This window comes from Saitoella complicata (assembly GCF_001661265.1).
Source record: "Saitoella complicata NRRL Y-17804 unplaced genomic scaffold SAICOscaffold_1, whole genome shotgun sequence".
Lineage (NCBI taxonomy): Eukaryota > Fungi > Ascomycota > Saitoellomycetes > Saitoellales > Saitoellaceae > Saitoella > Saitoella complicata.
The window spans coordinates 1376630-1392120 of record NW_017566992.1 but is presented as its reverse complement, the minus strand read 5'-3'; the positions used below and the strand labels follow the sequence as shown (position 1 = coordinate 1392120).

At 54.7% G+C, this 15491-nt stretch overlaps 8 protein-coding genes across 8 annotated transcripts; 3 read left to right on the top strand and 5 right to left on the bottom strand.

Moving 5' to 3' along the window:
- Positions 1 to 504: 504 nt before the first annotated feature.
- On the top strand, positions 505 to 1427 carry SAICODRAFT_4761 (uncharacterized protein; the record flags this gene model as incomplete). The annotated part of the gene is made up of 3 exons (XM_019168898.1): positions 505 to 523; positions 578 to 715; positions 772 to 1427. The coding sequence occupies 3 exons, from the start codon at positions 505 to 507 to the stop codon at positions 1425 to 1427; spliced, it is 813 nt and encodes a 270-aa protein (XP_019027695.1).
- A 233-nt stretch (positions 1428 to 1660) lies between these two features.
- Positions 1661 to 3357, bottom strand: SAICODRAFT_16580 (pyruvate dehydrogenase; the record flags this gene model as incomplete). The annotated part of the gene is made up of 4 exons (XM_019165674.1): positions 3220 to 3357; positions 2827 to 3127; positions 1728 to 2773; positions 1661 to 1670 (listed from the first exon to the last, which is right to left on the bottom strand). The coding sequence occupies exons 1-4, from the start codon at positions 3276 to 3278 to the stop codon at positions 1661 to 1663; spliced, it is 1416 nt and encodes a 471-aa protein (XP_019027694.1). The 5' UTR covers positions 3279 to 3357.
- Positions 3358 to 3552: 195 nt separating this feature from the next.
- SAICODRAFT_16579 (uncharacterized protein) lies at positions 3553 to 7409 on the bottom strand (the record flags this gene model as incomplete). The annotated part of the gene is made up of 2 exons (XM_019165673.1): positions 7291 to 7409; positions 3553 to 7192 (listed from the first exon to the last, which is right to left on the bottom strand). The coding sequence occupies exons 1-2, from the start codon at positions 7335 to 7337 to the stop codon at positions 3553 to 3555; spliced, it is 3687 nt and encodes a 1228-aa protein (XP_019027693.1). The 5' UTR covers positions 7338 to 7409.
- A 154-nt stretch (positions 7410 to 7563) lies between these two features.
- Positions 7564 to 7936, top strand: SAICODRAFT_51901 (core Sm protein Sm E; the record flags this gene model as incomplete). The annotated part of the gene is made up of 3 exons (XM_019169105.1): positions 7564 to 7629; positions 7681 to 7743; positions 7799 to 7936. The coding sequence occupies 3 exons, from the start codon at positions 7564 to 7566 to the stop codon at positions 7934 to 7936; spliced, it is 267 nt and encodes an 88-aa protein (XP_019027692.1).
- Positions 7937 to 8274: 338 nt separating this feature from the next.
- SAICODRAFT_32936 (nitrate reductase) lies at positions 8275 to 9198 on the bottom strand (the record flags this gene model as incomplete). Its single annotated transcript, XM_019168250.1, has 1 exon — positions 8275 to 9198. The coding sequence occupies one exon, from the start codon at positions 9196 to 9198 to the stop codon at positions 8275 to 8277; it is 924 nt and encodes a 307-aa protein (XP_019027691.1).
- A 451-nt stretch (positions 9199 to 9649) lies between these two features.
- SAICODRAFT_75200 (putative elongation factor 3) lies at positions 9650 to 13010 on the top strand. Its single transcript, XM_019170963.1, has one exon. It carries the CDS (start codon positions 9824 to 9826, stop codon positions 12989 to 12991), a length of 3168 nt encoding a protein of 1055 aa, XP_019027690.1. The 5' UTR covers positions 9650 to 9823; the 3' UTR covers positions 12992 to 13010.
- A 260-nt stretch (positions 13011 to 13270) lies between these two features.
- On the bottom strand, positions 13271 to 14362 carry SAICODRAFT_28649 (uncharacterized protein). The gene is made up of 4 exons (XM_019167193.1): positions 14079 to 14362; positions 13913 to 13998; positions 13557 to 13829; positions 13271 to 13496 (listed from the first exon to the last, which is right to left on the bottom strand). Exons 1-4 carry the CDS (start codon positions 14310 to 14312, stop codon positions 13379 to 13381), a joined length of 711 nt encoding a protein of 236 aa, XP_019027689.1. The 5' UTR covers positions 14313 to 14362; the 3' UTR covers positions 13271 to 13378.
- Positions 14363 to 14439: 77 nt separating this feature from the next.
- SAICODRAFT_16574 (uncharacterized protein) lies at positions 14440 to 15193 on the bottom strand. The gene is made up of 3 exons (XM_019165672.1): positions 15101 to 15193; positions 14944 to 15049; positions 14440 to 14881 (listed from the first exon to the last, which is right to left on the bottom strand). The coding sequence occupies exons 1-3, from the start codon at positions 15164 to 15166 to the stop codon at positions 14796 to 14798; spliced, it is 258 nt and encodes an 85-aa protein (XP_019027688.1). The 5' UTR covers positions 15167 to 15193; the 3' UTR covers positions 14440 to 14795.
- Between the last annotated feature and the right edge of the window lie 298 nt (positions 15194 to 15491).

Genomic DNA, 15491 nt, shown 5'->3' with positions numbered 1-15491 from the left:
TTGTTCCCCAAGGAGCAGTGGAAGCAGAGACGGCAAGAGCCACAACCCACAAGGTCCACAGCACCCAAACAACGAACGAAGACCGGACATACCTTAGCAAGCGTCTTTAAGCGGTCCGCTAAAGGCTGTTCTGGGCGAGTCTGTGCTGGCATTTTGTTGCCTGATCAATTGAGTCTGATCTTTTTGGAGGTGGTTGGCTGTTGGGTGCTTCTCCGGGCTCTTATTTGAACTTGCGAAGGCTCGAGCGCCATGGCCATGCCCAGCGTCATGCTATGACGAAAGAAATCTTGAAGTCGGGACGAAACCGGGCAGCCGTGAAAGCAGGTCAAGTAGGACCTAGAAGCCTTGGAGAAACTCAATACGAGGTCAGTAAAACGTTCTATCTTGCCAATTGGAAATGCAGTCCTGAGGGTTATCAGGGCAGGCCTGCAGACAGCTGCAGTACGAGGTCGTCGCTACGAACGAAACACCAGCATTTACTGGCATTTATCCAGGACAATCACCATGTCAAGAGTCGTTTTCGGTAGGGCGTACCCATTCAAGTTGTCTTCAATCTACTGACAACCGTGTCCTACAGTCGGAAACATCCCATATGACCAAGCTGAGGAGCAAATGATCGCCCTGTTCGAGGAAGTCGGCAAGGTCATTTCCTTCCGACTCGTCTTTGATCGGGAGACAGGCAAGCCGAGAGGATACGGCTTCTGTGAATTCATGGGTATGTCGATTTCACTTGTGTCAACTACACAGCTAACGTGAGTGAATGCAACATAGACCACGAAACAGCCTCCTCCGCAGTCAGAAACATGAACAACTATGACATCGGCGGCCGCACTCTCCGCGTGGATTTCGCCGAATCAGAATCCGCAACAAAACCTTCAAACTCTTCCTCCTCTAACCCCAACCCTGCACCTTCCACCTCAACAGCTCCACCCATCCTCCCTCCCCTTCCACCAGGCACTCTTCCCCCACCTTCCCTCACAATCCCCGACGCAATATCCCGAACCCTACAAACCGCCCCACCCATGCAACTCCTCGATATCCTTGCATCCCTAAAACACGTTATCCATACCGCGCCGGAGCAGGCTAGGGCGTTGTTGAGTACACAGCCGCAGTTGGCGTATGCGGTTGTTCAAGCAATGTTGATGATGAATTTGATGGATGCGAATGTGTTACAGCGTGTCGTAGCATCCACCGGCGCACCTCCACCACCACCCCAGGCGATTGTTCCTCCACCAGTACCAGTCGCCGTGGCACCCCCACCACCGGTTGTACAGGCACCACCGGCCCAGACGCCGGAGCAGATACAGAGGGCGGAGATGATTCGACAGGTTATGGCGTTGACGGATGCGCAGATTGCTGCGTTGCCGCCGGGACAGCAGCAGCAAATTCTGATGTTGAAGCAGAGTATTGCATCCGGGTTTTTCTGAGCTTACCTACGATCATGAAAGAATACTGTTGAAAAGGAGATGATACTATATACCCATGTCGAGCAGAGATCCTCTGGCACGGTAGGATAGGATAGATGCCGGAACAATACGAAAAAGGCAAACAAAGTCTAAGTTTTGGTGAATTGAATTATGATAACATCCAAACTGGTATCACTATGCTTCCACATCACAGTCAAATTTCCTCCCTCCGATCCTCCACTCCACCCTTTCCCCTACTCCCTCCTACAATACTCACCTTCAACCACTTAGAGCATCAAAGCAAGGGGGTTCTCCATGTACTTCTTGAACGCCTTCAAGAACTGCGCACCAACAGCACCGTCAACAGTCCTGTGGTCACTGCTCAACGTACACTTCATCTTAGGCTCAACCTTGAATCCCTTCTCGGAGGTAGGGTCAACAACAACGACATCCTTGGTAGCTCCGACGGCAAGGATACATGACTGAGGGGGGTTGATGATGGCAGTGAAGGAGTCGACGCCGAACATGCCGAGGTTGGAAATGGTGAAGGATCCACCCTGGTACTCCTCGGGCTTGAGCTTACCGTCCTTGGCACGCTTGCCGAGGTCCTTCATGGAGTTGGAGATGGATGCGAGACCGCGGGCCTCGGCGGACTTGATGATGGGGGTGATCAAACCGGTGGGGGTGGCGACAGCGACGGAGATGTCAGCGGTGTGGTGCTGACGGATGAACTCTCCGTACCAAGCAGAGTTACACTCGGGAACCTCCTTAAGGGCCTGGGCAGCGGCCTTGATGACGAAGTCGTTGACGGAGAGCTTATACTTGCCGTCAGCCTGGGCGTTAAGAGCAGCACGGAGCTTGTTGATCTTGTCCATGGAGATCTCGGAGGTGACGTAGTAATGAGGCGCGGTCTGCTTGGATTCCTGGAGACGCTGGCCGATAACGCGGCGCATGTTGGAGACGGGAACGTCGGTGAAAGCGGCACCGGGGGAGGCAGCAGCGGGAGCAGGGGCAGAGGCAGCAGCGGCGGCGGGAACCTTGTAGGCCTCGACATCCTTCAAGATGATGCGGCCGTTGGGACCGGATCCCTTAATCTGGGAGAGAGGGATGCCCTTCTCGGAAGCGATGCGGCGGGCGATAGGGGAAGCGGCGATGCGCTCGAGGGGCTTGGAGGGAGTCTCGTCGGCCTTCTTCTGAGGAGCCTCAGCCTTGGGAGCGGCGGCCTTCTCCTCCTTCTTCTCCTCCTTGGGCTGCTCCTTAGCCTCCTCCTTTGGTGCCTCAGCGGCCTTAGCACCTCCAGCGTCCTCGATGGTGAAGTCGGCGAAAGCGGCGACGTCAGACTCGTTCTCGACCAAAACAGCAATGGGCTGTACCGATACGTTAGCATTCATTCCCATATTTTGTCGAATAATAGACGCACGTTTCCGACAGGAACATCCTTAGAACCAGACTCCATCAAGACCTTAGCCAAGTAACCCTCCTCCTGGAACTCGAAGTCCATCTGTGCCTTATCCGTCTCAATCTCCACCAACACATCTCCGGGCTGAATGTTGTCTCCGGGCTTCTTTCCCCACACACCGATACCACCCTGAGTCATGGTAGGAGAAAGGGCGGGCATGTTGATGACCTGGTGGTCTGGGAAGGACTTCTGGGCGTAAGAAGAGCGGGAGAAGTGGCGAATCTGAGTGCCCATAACTGAGGCAAGTGATCGTGCGGACACACTGTGAGGTCCGTCGTCAGTCCTGGCTCGACAAGGAGGTGGAGAATGTCGTGTGCGACAATTGACGTCGTTGACGACACGAGAAAAACATACCCCGACGACACAGCCTTCGCGGTCAAGCGCACCTGGGAGAATCTCATAGCTGCCGACATTATCTTTGATTCTATATGGATCGCGAAGGAAAGGACGAGCTGCTGCTGCTTGGAGGGTTCTTCACGACGTCGTACTTTCTGCACGTTGATCTGATCAGCCGGCGCAGCCCAACAAAAGTCGCTAAGGAACGGCGCGACCTTTTCCGAAGCAGGCACCAATGATCGTTAACCATCCCCGGCAGATCCAGAAAAATAGAGAGATTGATCAGGATGAGGATCGATGATATGAATATTGCTGGCTATCTGGCTATGGCTATCGCTATGGGTATTCAGCTCAACGCTTCTTGCTACCGCCCTTCTTCGCGACCACCTTGAACGCAGCATTCCACTCCGGACCCTGCGCGGCAGCACCCTTGCTACCTGCCTTGCTAACAACATCATTCCATCCTCCACCATTGCTCACCGGCGCAGCAGCCGAAGCATTCGCCCCCAAGTGATCAGACTTCCTCCTCCTGGTGAACTCCTCCGCGAACCTCCTTCCATCGATCGTGGTAGAGCTGGCGTAGACCGAGTCGGAGATAATCTCAGCCGTAAAAGGGTCATTGACGGGCATCTGGATGATCATCTGCAAGAAGTCATCGATGTCGATCTTCAATCCCTTGAGCGCGGAATGAGCCCAGTTCATGAAACCCTCGGACAACTGTGCACCACCAGCGGTGGCAGCAGAAGGTCCAACAGCAGGCTTGGGAACCTGAGGAGCCTTTACAACAGGAGCAACGACAGGTTTGACCACAGTCGGGGCAGCGACGGCCCTGACGACAGGAGCAGCCTGGACAACAGGCTTAACGACAGGGGCAGCCTTAACAGCAGCCGGCGGCGCAGAAACCTTTCCACTCGCACCAACCGTAGTCCACCCGGGTCCAGCCGCAACAGGAGCAGCGCCCCTCACTGCAGCACTGTTCGCACCAGCGTTGGCATACGACTTACCCACCACAACAGGCGGAATGCCCGCAGCCTTCTGTGCCTGGAGAAGAGCAGCCTGCTTCTTCTTCGCGGCATCTTCCTCCTCTTTCTGAATTTGAGCGAGGGTCTTCTTACCAGTGGAGGTAGCGGCGGCAGGAGCGGGCTTTGCGGCCCATGGAGCAGGAGCGGGGTAGGAGCTGACGACAGGCTGGGCATTCACGAGAGTGGCGATGTTAGCCGGAGCAGGACCAGCATCAGAACCCCACTTGGCGTTGGACGGCAACTGCGCACTGGCGGCCTGCTGAGCAGCCAACTGCGCCTGAGCAATCTCCGCGGCAAGAGCAGCCTCAGCTTGCTGCTTCTCGATCGCACGCTTCTGCTCGGCCTTCTTAGCCTCCAACTCCTGGATCTCGCGGAGAGTAGGCTTCTTCTGCGCAGCCTTCTTCTCGGGCTGAGCAGCAACGGCCCATGGCGCGATAGAGGGAGTCGCAGCAGGAACGGGAGCAAGAGTCAAAGGAGTAGCCTGAACAGTGACCACAGAGGACTCCGGAGTCTCCTCCTTCTCCATCTCAGCAGCGGGACTCTCAACAACAGAAATCTCAGTCTCGTCGTTGAAACCCTCAAACTCCTCCTTCGGGATCGCAATCTTCTCTGTAGGCGCAACAACCTCCATCTCCTCGTCGAAGGGACTGTCAGGAAGACGCTCATACCCGTCCGCAGCCTTCTCTTCCTCTTCATCCTCGAAGAAACTATCATCAGCCCTAGCCATAGCCGCCTCCATCTCAGCCTCCTCCATCTCCTTCGCAACGCTGGTCAACAAATCGGTCTGGGAGGTGTTCAAACCCTGACGCTCGGCAAGGGCGTGGGCGGCGGCAATAGGAGACTCAACCTGCTCCTGAAGCGCATCACGGGCGTCACGGAGGACAGCCGTAGATCCCCATGGAGACTGGGCCTGAGCCTGAGCCTGCTGCTGAGCGGCCTGCGCCAAGAGGGCAGCCTGCTGGAGCCCAGATCCCTGCGCCCAGCTGCTCAATCCGCCCAAGATACCGTTAGCAAGGGTCGGGCTCGCTACAGCGGCGGGCGTCAAGAACGGGGAAGGCGCCGCGCTTCTCTGAGCCTGAGCCTGCTGCTGCTGTTGCTGCTGCAACAATGTCAACTCCCTCTGCTGCTGCTGTCCCCTCAACAAATCGAGCGGGCTAGGCTGGAGCATAGCAGACGAGTGGTGTTGCTGGAGGTAAGAGGCGTACAGCTGCTGCTGTTGCTGTTGCTGCAATATCTCACGTTGACGAGCCATGAGGTACTGCTCCTCCTGCTTGCGACGCTCCAAAGCGTTCTGCTGGTCCGCGGTCAGCGTGGTGCCGAAGGATGGGAATGAGTTAGCGAAGGGAGGCTGCTGAGGCTCCCAACGGGTAGATTCCCATCCACTTCCGGGGGTAGCAGCGGCCTGGACAGCGCCAAGCATAGACCCACCAGGCGTCGTAGTTCCGGACGCACCCTGGTTTCCACTTCCCCAACCCTTAGCCGGGATAGGAGCGAGCATCGTCCTCGACGGAAGAGGCACCAGGAATGGCTCACGCTGGTTACCAATCCTCCTAACGAGGACGGAGAGAGGCTCGAACTCGTTGTCCTCCTCCCTCTTTACCAACAAATTAGGCTGGAAGAACCCAGCCTTGTACCAGTCGTGCATTTCCAAACCAGAGAAAGGACCCTGGATGGCGCCGGTAGGGTCGCGGTAAAGCCACTTGAGCTTGTCGGGCATGTTCATGACGCGGGTGGTCTGAGGCGGCGCAGGCGGGAGGGTAGGCTGCGATGGAACGATGGGGTGCTCGAACAACCCGCCGACGCTGCCCCCAACGTCGCCAACACCACGCGGCTGCGCAGGAGTCTGCGCCTGAGCCTCCTCGGCCGGCGAACCAAAGATACCGCCCAATCCTGTACGAGGAGCAGCATTGAACGGATCACGGTCGACACGGTCGACACGGCCTTCGCCGAAGTCGAGTGAGTTAGCGGCCCCACCAGCGAGGGTCTGAGCAGCGAAACGGGACTGAAGACGTTCCATTCCGTTGGCAGAATCAGGACGGGATTGGTCGGCTGCGACGGCCATGACTTCGCGGAGGACGTCGTCGTCGAAATCGCGGTCAGCGAGGAGAGAGCTACCCTCGTCCGCACTGGGAGCAGCAGGCTGTGCTTCCGACTTGGTGATACCAAACTTTGCGAGACGAGAGACACCACGACCGCCGACAGGGGCGAGGATGTCGAAAGCTCCACCACCAACAGCCAGGCGCGACGACTCCTGCTTAGGCGTTTCGGCACCCTTCAATTCCTGCTCTTCCTCAATTGGTGAATCCTCTAGACCCTTTGCATCGTCCGGACCCCTGAAGACTCCTCCCTCGAAGGTACCAGAACCACCACCCTGTGCAGCGTTCGCACTCGGCGTAGCCCATCCCTCCGCCCCACCCAATGCACCAGAAAAGTAGTCGCCACGCCTGGTTGACTGGCGCAAAGCCGCACCAGGTGTGTTCTTGGCCCCGTTCCTCCTCCCAAACGTAGCTTTCTCACCCCGAGGCGATCCCAACGCAGCAAAGCGTTCGTTTCGGGGGCTGGAGATTCCACCCGGCGTAGCCGGCTCGCGACGCTTGACTTCAGAATTGACACCCAGCTGACCACCGTAAACCTTCTTTTCCACATCCGTCATGGAGACCTCGGATACAGGTTCGAGAACTTCCTCACTCGTAACAATCTCGAGACGCTCCATTTCGAGTGGGAAGGAGGGGTTCGCGGTGAGTTTTTCGCGTAGGCCGTCGAAGACTGTAAGCATTTCGGTACGACTGTAGCGGAAAGGATGGGCTGGATCTGTCAGTTGGACGGGGATGGAGGAGGGGGAGGATGGGTGGAGGGATGTTGGGGAGGCGAGGACGGCGCTGTAGGAGCCTGATCCTGAACGCTGATGCTGGGTCGTCTGGACGGGCGGAGGCGAGGCACGGGCTGAAGAAAGCGGTGCTCGGCGCATCCTATTCAAAGCATACAGTCAGCATTCGTCCTCGGATCACACAGCGGCGAAAAGTAAGAAAGTCCGGATGGACGGGTAACGCGGGGCAAAACAACTTACCATTCAGGACCGAAGTTCATGGTATTATTTGCGGTAGTGGTAGACATTATGCTTGGTGATGAATGCTCTAAATGCTGTTTTTGCGGGCTGTGCGTTTGAATTGATCGAACTGCGGTTCGCTGAGTTGCTTTCACAAGTGCTTTCTTAACTTTTTGTGGAAGTGATGCCCGCGGAGATCAGGGTAATTTCGGGGGACGCGCCAGGGACCGCGAACAGGCGGTAACGACGATACACTCGGTATACTTCGGACGACATAGACGACATACAATCAAGATGAGCGGCAGACAACAGCGTGTGATGGTTCCACCCATCAACTTGATCTTCAAGTTCTTGCAGCAGGTGCGACCATAGGCATGGTGGTTGGTGACATTGGCTAACAGAATCGTAAAGAGAACAACAGTACAGATCTGGCTCTACGAACAGACCGAGACTCGCATGGAGGGACAGATTAGGGTATGATACCTTCTGTGCACACTCCTTTGTGGAAGTTACTAATGGTTTCGTACAGGGTTTCGACGAGTTCATGAACATTGTCGTCGACGACGCCGCGGAGGTTAACCAGAAGACCAATGCGCGAAGAGAGCTTGGACGGATATTGTTGAAGGGTGATAACATTACTCTTATTCGACCATTGAATGTGCAGTGAGCGGTGTAGGGGAACGATTGCGACGTGAAGGCGTCGACGAAGGCGTGTGGGCAAGCCATGCGGTGACTTGAATACGGCGACGACACAGCGGAAAAGCTGGGAAGCGATCGAGAAGGGCACAGGAAAATTGGAGACAGGATAATGGTTGTTCGCGATATGTAACGAATGATGATATACCCGGCGGTTGCCAAAAATAGACTTTCGAAACCCAACTACGCGAATCATGGCTCAAGCACTTCAAATTCCAACGCGACAAACACAACGTCATGAGTCAAGTCTTATTCCAATCCTATGCTATATCGTTCTTTCCACCTCTATACACACACATCATTCCCCACTTAGAACGAGAACACCTGATCCTCCAACTTAGAAACAACCTTCGGCTGCTCATACCCCAACTCCACAACCGCCTTCTTCATAGCCCCAACCATAGGCGGAGGCCCACACAACAAAATCTTGACATCCTTCCCCAACTCCGGTCCAGGACACCACTCCTTGATCATCTCCTGCGTCACGAAACCAACACCGCCGGTCCAGCCCTCCGGGGGGTTGTTAAGGACGTACTTGATGCGGAATTGGCCCGCGTGGTCTTTTGCGAGTTCGTCGAGGTCTTCGCGGAGGAGGATGTCCTCTTCATTCACGTTTGCGAAGATCAACGAGACCTTTGTCTGGTCGGCGGGGTTGTTAAGGATTGCGCGGACGATCTGCAACATGGGAGTGATTCCAGTACCACCAGCGATCATTCCGAATTCTTTGACGAGACCGTTTTCGTAGCGCATTTGTCCCTTGGGCCCCTTGACTTTAATTGTTTGCCCGAGTTTCATGGATTCGATGTAGCGGGAGATGTTACCGGTGGGGTAAGATTTTATGAGGAGGTCGAAGTGGCCTTTGTCGTTGTCAGAGGAGGTAGGGGTGTACGAACGCGAGATCTCTTTTCCGTCAATGGTGGCTGCGACGGTGATGTGCTGACCGACAGGCAAGCCCAAGATGTCGTTGGGTCTAGGGAGACCGAAACGGTAGATCGCGGTGTTGTGTGTCAATACGGTTTTGTCGAGCAACTCGAAATCCTGGTACTCGGCAGGCTTGAGGACCTTCCTGGGCTGTCCACGCCAGACCTTGAAAGCGCCGAGGGAGAGGGCGACGATGACTGCGTAGGGGGTGTAGGAAGGCTGGACGAGGAGGGTGCCGAAGATCACGAGGCCCATAGGGATGTAGAGGCCGTTCATGGGCTCGTTGAGGCCGCCGTTACGGGATTTTGGCATGGTGGTCAGAAGGGGAGGGTGAGGTGGTGGTGGAGGTGTCGAGGACGCGTTTGCCCAAAATATGGAGATATCGATCATGGACCCCTGGGACGACTCCTGCGCGGAACTTGGTTGGGGATGAGGCAGCGCACCGGAACCTTAAGGGAAGATGTTAATGGGAAGGTAAAGGTCGTTGAAAGTAGTCAATTGAGTATGTCTAGGAGCACAAGAGCGGTCGAGCAACGACGGTGGTTCCTCGAGCAGAACAAAGAGCACACCCCACGGTCCGCCATCACGACCCCACGCCCGTAGAAGACTGTTTCACAGAGGAGACAACGACCGACGACACGCAAGCTTCTCCTACTTCAGCAGATGAAAAGATTTGCCACCGTTTATTTTCAGCTGAGGCAACTTCCGGCCAGGCACGCTGCTCGCTGCGCGCTCCTGCAATTTTTTTTATTATAAGGCCCGACAACCCCCCCCGCCTCCTCGACTTCTTCACCCACCGTAGGTGCTCGTCAAGCTTTAAGATACCACTCCGGAAGACAATTGTCAGTTCTCGCTAGTCGACAGCTCAATTTCTTCATCAGCTTCACGAGGTTCATATCACTTTTCAGGGTCGAATCAATCTTTTGAACAAGTAGCTATGTCTGCTGTTACCGGAAACAAGGCTTCCATCGCCATCCTCGACGAGTTGCTTGGCAAGCTCTCCCTGGCGGAGAACGTTGATGACAAGCGCTCTGCCGCCTCTGAGGTCGCTCTCTTCATCAACGGTGCCATCGAGGAGCAGGACGCCCCCGTCCAGGCCGTCGACAAGATCCGCGCTTCCTTGACCAACAAGAAGGACGTCGGTGCTCGTGAGTCCGCCCTTCACGCCATCACTGCCATCTGCTCCCAGGAGCTCGCCGCCACCGTCGAGCCCTACATCGTCACCCTTTTGGGCGATGTCCTCGCCGCTGTCGCTGACAAGCAGAAGTCCGTCTCCGAGCTCGCTCAGACCGCCTCCGCTTCTATTGTCTCCGCCATCAACCCCAATGCTGTCAAGGCTGTCCTCCCCCCTCTTGAGGAGTCCATCCGTCACGCCCAGAAGTGGGCCGAGAAGATGGCTGCTCTCGAGTGCATGAACGCTCTCGTTTCGCACGCTCCTTCCCAGCTCGGTTTCCAGCTCCCTGAGGTTGTTCCTTTCTTGTCCGAGGCCATGTGGGACACCAAGCCCGAGGTCAAGAAGGCTGCTACCGTCTCCATGGAGAAGGCCTGTACTTTGATCGCTAACGCCGATATCGAGCGTTTCATTCCCGCTTTGATCAAGTGTATCGCCAAGCCTGAGGAGGTCCCTGAGACCGTCCACTTGTTGGGTGCCACCACCTTCGTCCAGGAGGTTCAGTCCCCCACTCTCTCCATCATGGTCCCTCTTTTGGCCCGTGGTTTGAACGAGCGTGCCACCGCTGTCAAGCGTAAGGCTGCCGTCATTATCGACAACATGTGTAAGCTTGTCGACGACCCCAACGTCGTTGCTCCTTTCTTGCCCCAGTTGTTGCCTACCCTCAACCACATCAAGGAGACCATCGGTGATCCGGAGTGTCGTGAGGTCGTTCAGCGCGCTATCGCCACCTTGAACCGTGTCGGTAACGTTCAGAACGGTGTCATCCCCGAGCCTTCCAACGCTGGTCAGCCCAAGGTTGTCCTCGAGTCCTTGAAGAAGATCATCAACAAGCCCATCGACGCCAAGTTCGACGGTATCCTCTACTACATCTCCTGCATTGCTGGTCAGCTCATCGAGGAGAAGATCGCTGATGCCCAGGACTGGGTTCAGAACATCAAGGGTTACCTTGTTGCTTTCCTCCCCGAGGCTGAGACCGCTGCCATCACTGAGGAGTTCCGCAAGGCCGGTGTCGCCTCCATGGTCGGTAAGGTCGAGCAGGAGGACGAGGACGAGGAGGGTGAGGAGCTTTGCAACTGTGAGTTCTCTCTCGCCTACGGTGCCAAGATCTTGTTGAACCGAACCAACCTCCGCTTGAAGCGTGGTCGTCGTTACGGTCTTTGCGGTCCCAACGGATCCGGAAAGTCTACTCTTATGCGTGCCATCGCTAACGGCCAGGTCGAGGGGTTCCCCCCTGCTGACCAGCTCAAGACCATCTACGTCGAGCACGACGTCGACTCTGCTGATGCTGACGAGAACGTTGTTGACTTCGTCGTCAACGACGCCCGTATCGCTGACCTCGGTCTCGGCCGTGAGGCCGTCGTCCAGGCCCTCAGGGATGTCGACTTCTCCGAGGAGTTGTTGGCTAAGGCCGTCGGTGCCTTGTCTGGTGGATGGAAGATGAAGCTCGCTTTGGCTCGTGCTATGTTGCAGAAGGCTGACATTCTCCTTCTCGACGAGCCTACTAACCACTTGGACGTCAAGAACGTCGCTTGGTTGGAGAACTTCTTGAAGTCCCAGACTCAGGTCACCTCCATGGTCGTCTCCCACGACTCTGGTTTCCTCGACAACGTCGTCGAATTCATCATCCACTACGAGCGTTTCAAGCTCAAGAAGTACAAGGGTAACCTTTCCGAGTTCGCCTTGAAGGTTCCTTCCGCCAAGTCTTACTACGAGCTTGGTGCTTCTGAGCAGGAGTTCACCTTCCCCGAGCCCGGTTTCCTCGAGGGTGTCAAGACCAAGCAGCGTGCTATCGTCAAGGTCAGCAACGTTACTTTCCAGTACGATGGTACCGCCAAGCCCCAGATCGAGAACATCTCCTTCCAGTGTTCCTTGTCTTCCCGTATTGCCGTCATTGGTCCTAACGGTGCCGGTAAGTCTACCTTGATTAAGGTCTTGACTGGTGAGCTCGTCGCTACCCAGGGTGAGGTCTGGTCCCACCCTAACTTGCGTATTGCCTACGTTGCCCAGCACGCTTTCCACCACATCGACCACCACCTCGACTCTACTCCCTCCGAGTACATCCAGTGGCGTTACCAGACCGGTGAGGACCGTGAGACCATGGACCGTGCCGCCCGTGTCGTTACCGAGCTCGACGAGGAGGCGATGGCTAAGCGTATCTTCAAGATTGAGGGTACTCAGCGCCGTATCGTCGAGATCTTGTCCCGTCGTAAGCTCAAGAACTCTTACGAGTACGAGTGTACTTTCATGCTCGGTACCGATGTCGGTCTCAAGCAGGAGCGCTGGACTCCTATGATGTCTGCTGACAACGCCTGGATTCCCCGTACTGAGTTGATGGAGTCTCACTCCAAGATGGTCGCCGAGGTCGACTTGAAGGAGGCTTTGAAGTCCGGTCAGTTCCGTCCTCTTACCCGTAAGGAGATTGAGGCCCACTGTGCTGAGCTCGGTATGGAGGCTGAGTTGGTTTCTCACTCCCGTATCCGTGGTTTGTCCGGTGGACAGAAGGTCAAGCTTGTCCTTGCCGCCTGTACCTGGCAGCGTCCTCACATCATCGTCCTTGACGAGCCTACTAACTACTTGGACCGTGATTCCCTCGGTGCCTTGTCTAAGGCTTTGAAGACCTTCGGTGGTGGTGTCGTTATCATTACTCACTCTGCTGAGTTCACCAAGGAGATCACTGAGGAAGTCTGGGCTGTCGACAACGGTCGCATGGTGCCTTCCGGTCACAACTGGGTTTCCGGTCAGGGTTCCGGTCCCCGTATCGACGAGAAGAAGGAGGGTGATGAGGAGGACAAGTTCGATGCCATGGGTAACAAGATCGTTACTGAGAAGAAGAAGGCCAAGTTGACTGGTGCTGAGTTGCGTAAGAAGAAGAAGGACAGGATGGCTCGCCGCAAGAGGGGAGAGGAGGTTTTCTCTGACGACGACATCTAAACGGGTTGATAGACTTCATTTGGTATCGTGTTTCTGTCTTTCTCGTTTTTCTTGCACTAGTACCTTGAGATACATGGCCATTGGTAGCTTGTTCTAATATTCAAAAATTTGGTCAAACAAACTTTCGTGACCCTCATCGAGTCGAACCCTGCTTAGAGTCTTTCTGTTATATGGCAGGTTCATTCCGCTTTCACTCATGCGACAGTCCTTCGCTGCCACTTCCCACGCTCTCATGGTGCACTGCAAGGCTGTATGCTTTTCTGAACGGACAAGGAAACAGGCGGCGCCAATGTTCGTATATCTTACACACAACCGTTATAAATATCTCAAGTTATCTTATATCCAATCCATGCTTCTTGAGTTGTCTCACTGAACAGTCCCGACTGGCTATGCCATCCACTTCGTCAAAATGTTCATCGTATACGCCGTCAATCCCCAAATTTTATCCCCCTCCGGCAGGTTCCAGACCGGAGACTTCACTTTTCCTCTAAACAACTCGGTTCCCCTATGTAACTTCGTTAGCTCTCACTTCGCACACGTCTTCACCAATTTAGCACTGACTTACATATTCTTCTGATCACCAAGCCACTCTGCCTCAAGCCCAAGGACTCTTTCGACCTCCTCTTTATTACACGGATAGCTCTCGGTCACATCTAACGGATCAGTGTAGAACGCTACAATAGGATGAACCCTGATCGTTCCCGTCTTATTGGGTAGCGCGGGTAATGAGCCTAGGATTTGGAATTTGGAGGGTGAGAGGAAGACTTCTTCGGAGGTCTCGCGGAGGGCAGTGTGGACATAGGATTCGTCCTCCGAATCCATCTTGCCGCCTGGGAAGCTGCATGATGATTGTTAAGTACCTCCCTTCGTTTTCAGATCACCACGCCGTGCGGGTGACTGACGATTGAAGAAATGGCTCACCTTATCTCACCACCGTGCTGCCGTAAGCTAGAGACTCTCTTGGTAAATAATATTCTCGCCTTTCCGTCCGTGTCGTTATACAATGGCTACATCCTCACGATCAGCCTTCACATCCTTCCTCTCGTTCAAACGCGCGCAGGCGCTCACTTCGAGATCATGGACGTACGACGAGAACAGCAGCCTCCCCTGTGACTTTATCAAATGGGAATTTCCATTTCACGGTAGAAATCTTATGCTCGAGGCGGCCTCGGAGCTCTTGTAAGCCAGCGTCGTGCCAAGAGCCATTCGAGTTGAGGTATTTGGCTGCGAAGTGAAGCAACCGGCCCTGTGGCTGGCAGCAAATTGGGTTCCGCTGTCGTATTGTTTCCAGAAGTGTCCTTCGTGATGGTTGGACGAGCATTCGGTTGCAATCGATGGGTATAGCCAGTGATCAGGTCTTGTGTTTTTATCATACCGCCCCTCCTCAACCCCCGCCCGCGAAATGCGCGACGTCACCGCACTTTCTGTTTCTAAAAATACAGCGCTCCCTAAACTCCAAGGGAACAGCGACCACCAGGATAGATTCTTGCGACGCCAGATGCGTGGCAGTAGGTATCTACAAGGACTTGGATGCGGGCGGGGAGAAGGCGAGAAAGGTTATGGGGAAACTGAGATTGACATCTGTAGATTTGCATGAGGCACGGTGGGTAGCCGGAAGAAGTATTGAGGCCGTCACATGAAAACCTGGGTACCTAGCTATAGGTAGCATATATACCGTAATATTATGAAAAAGAGGTAGCGGTAACAAAGTTTGGATCATCGTCCAAGAAATAACGCCGAAGAACGCCAAAAGAGATCAAGTAACGCCGAGTAAATGCACATAAATAATCTTCCTCCTCGATCATCATTTCTTGTTGTACTTGTCGCGATTCTTAACCTCATCCATGAACAGTGCCGCGAACGTTCGGACGGCCTCCATCTTCTCGCCACCTGCTATACCGGTCAGCCCGATTCTTGTCAACAACAGAGACAATGAGAACAAGTTCACGTACCCTGCTTCGCTACTGACTTATCTGACCATCCCGAGAAGTCCATATCCTTGATACTCTTCGGATTCTTGACCGTATCATGGGTCTTCTGCACGAATTTGTGGAACGCCTGGACACCATTGTAAGCATTCGGTCACGAGGCGCCGTCGATCCATCATACCTCGCTTTGGAGGAGCTTCTCAGTGACGTATTTGTCTGCTAATGTTGCAAGAATCCTCGTAAGCATCGTGCTATTGTACGTGTGAGGTTGGCGAACGCTGCGGATGCCGGTATACTTGGAGCACGACGCAGCTGCAGCAGGAGAATGTGGGGAAATCAGCTGCGCGAAAGCATCTCCATAACGTGAACCACTTTCGCACTCTCGAGCTCGTTCGCATATAATCAATTACTGTATCACGGCCGTGGCAGCGAATAGTCCTGAACATTTAAATTCTCAGGCAGGAGCTTTGAACTCAATAGTAGCGAAGCAATAGCAGTAATCATTAGCAATAGAGAAGGCATGCAAGACGCCAAAGTGAAAAACTCCAAAGAAAAACCCCATACCTCTTCCC

Excerpts from the sequence above, each read along its gene's own strand:
- SAICODRAFT_16574 (XM_019165672.1), bottom strand. The coding sequence starts at position 15,166 with ATGCTTACGAGGATTCTTGCAACATTAGCAGACAAATACGTCACTGAG. Across the intron at positions 15,050-15,100 it reads AGAAGCTCCTCCAAAGCGAG|GCGTTCCACAAATTCGTGCA; the intron begins GTATGATGGATC and ends AATGGTGTCCAG. Across the intron at positions 14,882-14,943 it reads TAAGTCAGTAGCGAAGCAGG|GTGGCGAGAAGATGGAGGCC; the intron begins GTACGTGAACTT and ends CCGGTATAGCAG.
- SAICODRAFT_75200 (XM_019170963.1), top strand. The coding sequence starts at position 9,824 with ATGTCTGCTGTTACCGGAAACAAGGCTTCCATCGCCATCCTCGACGAG.
- SAICODRAFT_28649 (XM_019167193.1), bottom strand. The coding sequence starts at position 14,312 with ATGCTCGTCCAACCATCACGAAGGACACTTCTGGAAACAATACGACAG. Across the intron at positions 13,830-13,912 it reads CAGCACGGTGGTGAGATAAG|CTTCCCAGGCGGCAAGATGG; the intron begins GTGAGCCATTTC and ends ATCATCATGCAG. Across the intron at positions 13,497-13,556 it reads CTTGGTGATCAGAAGAATAT|GGGAACCGAGTTGTTTAGAG; the intron begins GTAAGTCAGTGC and ends GAAGTTACATAG.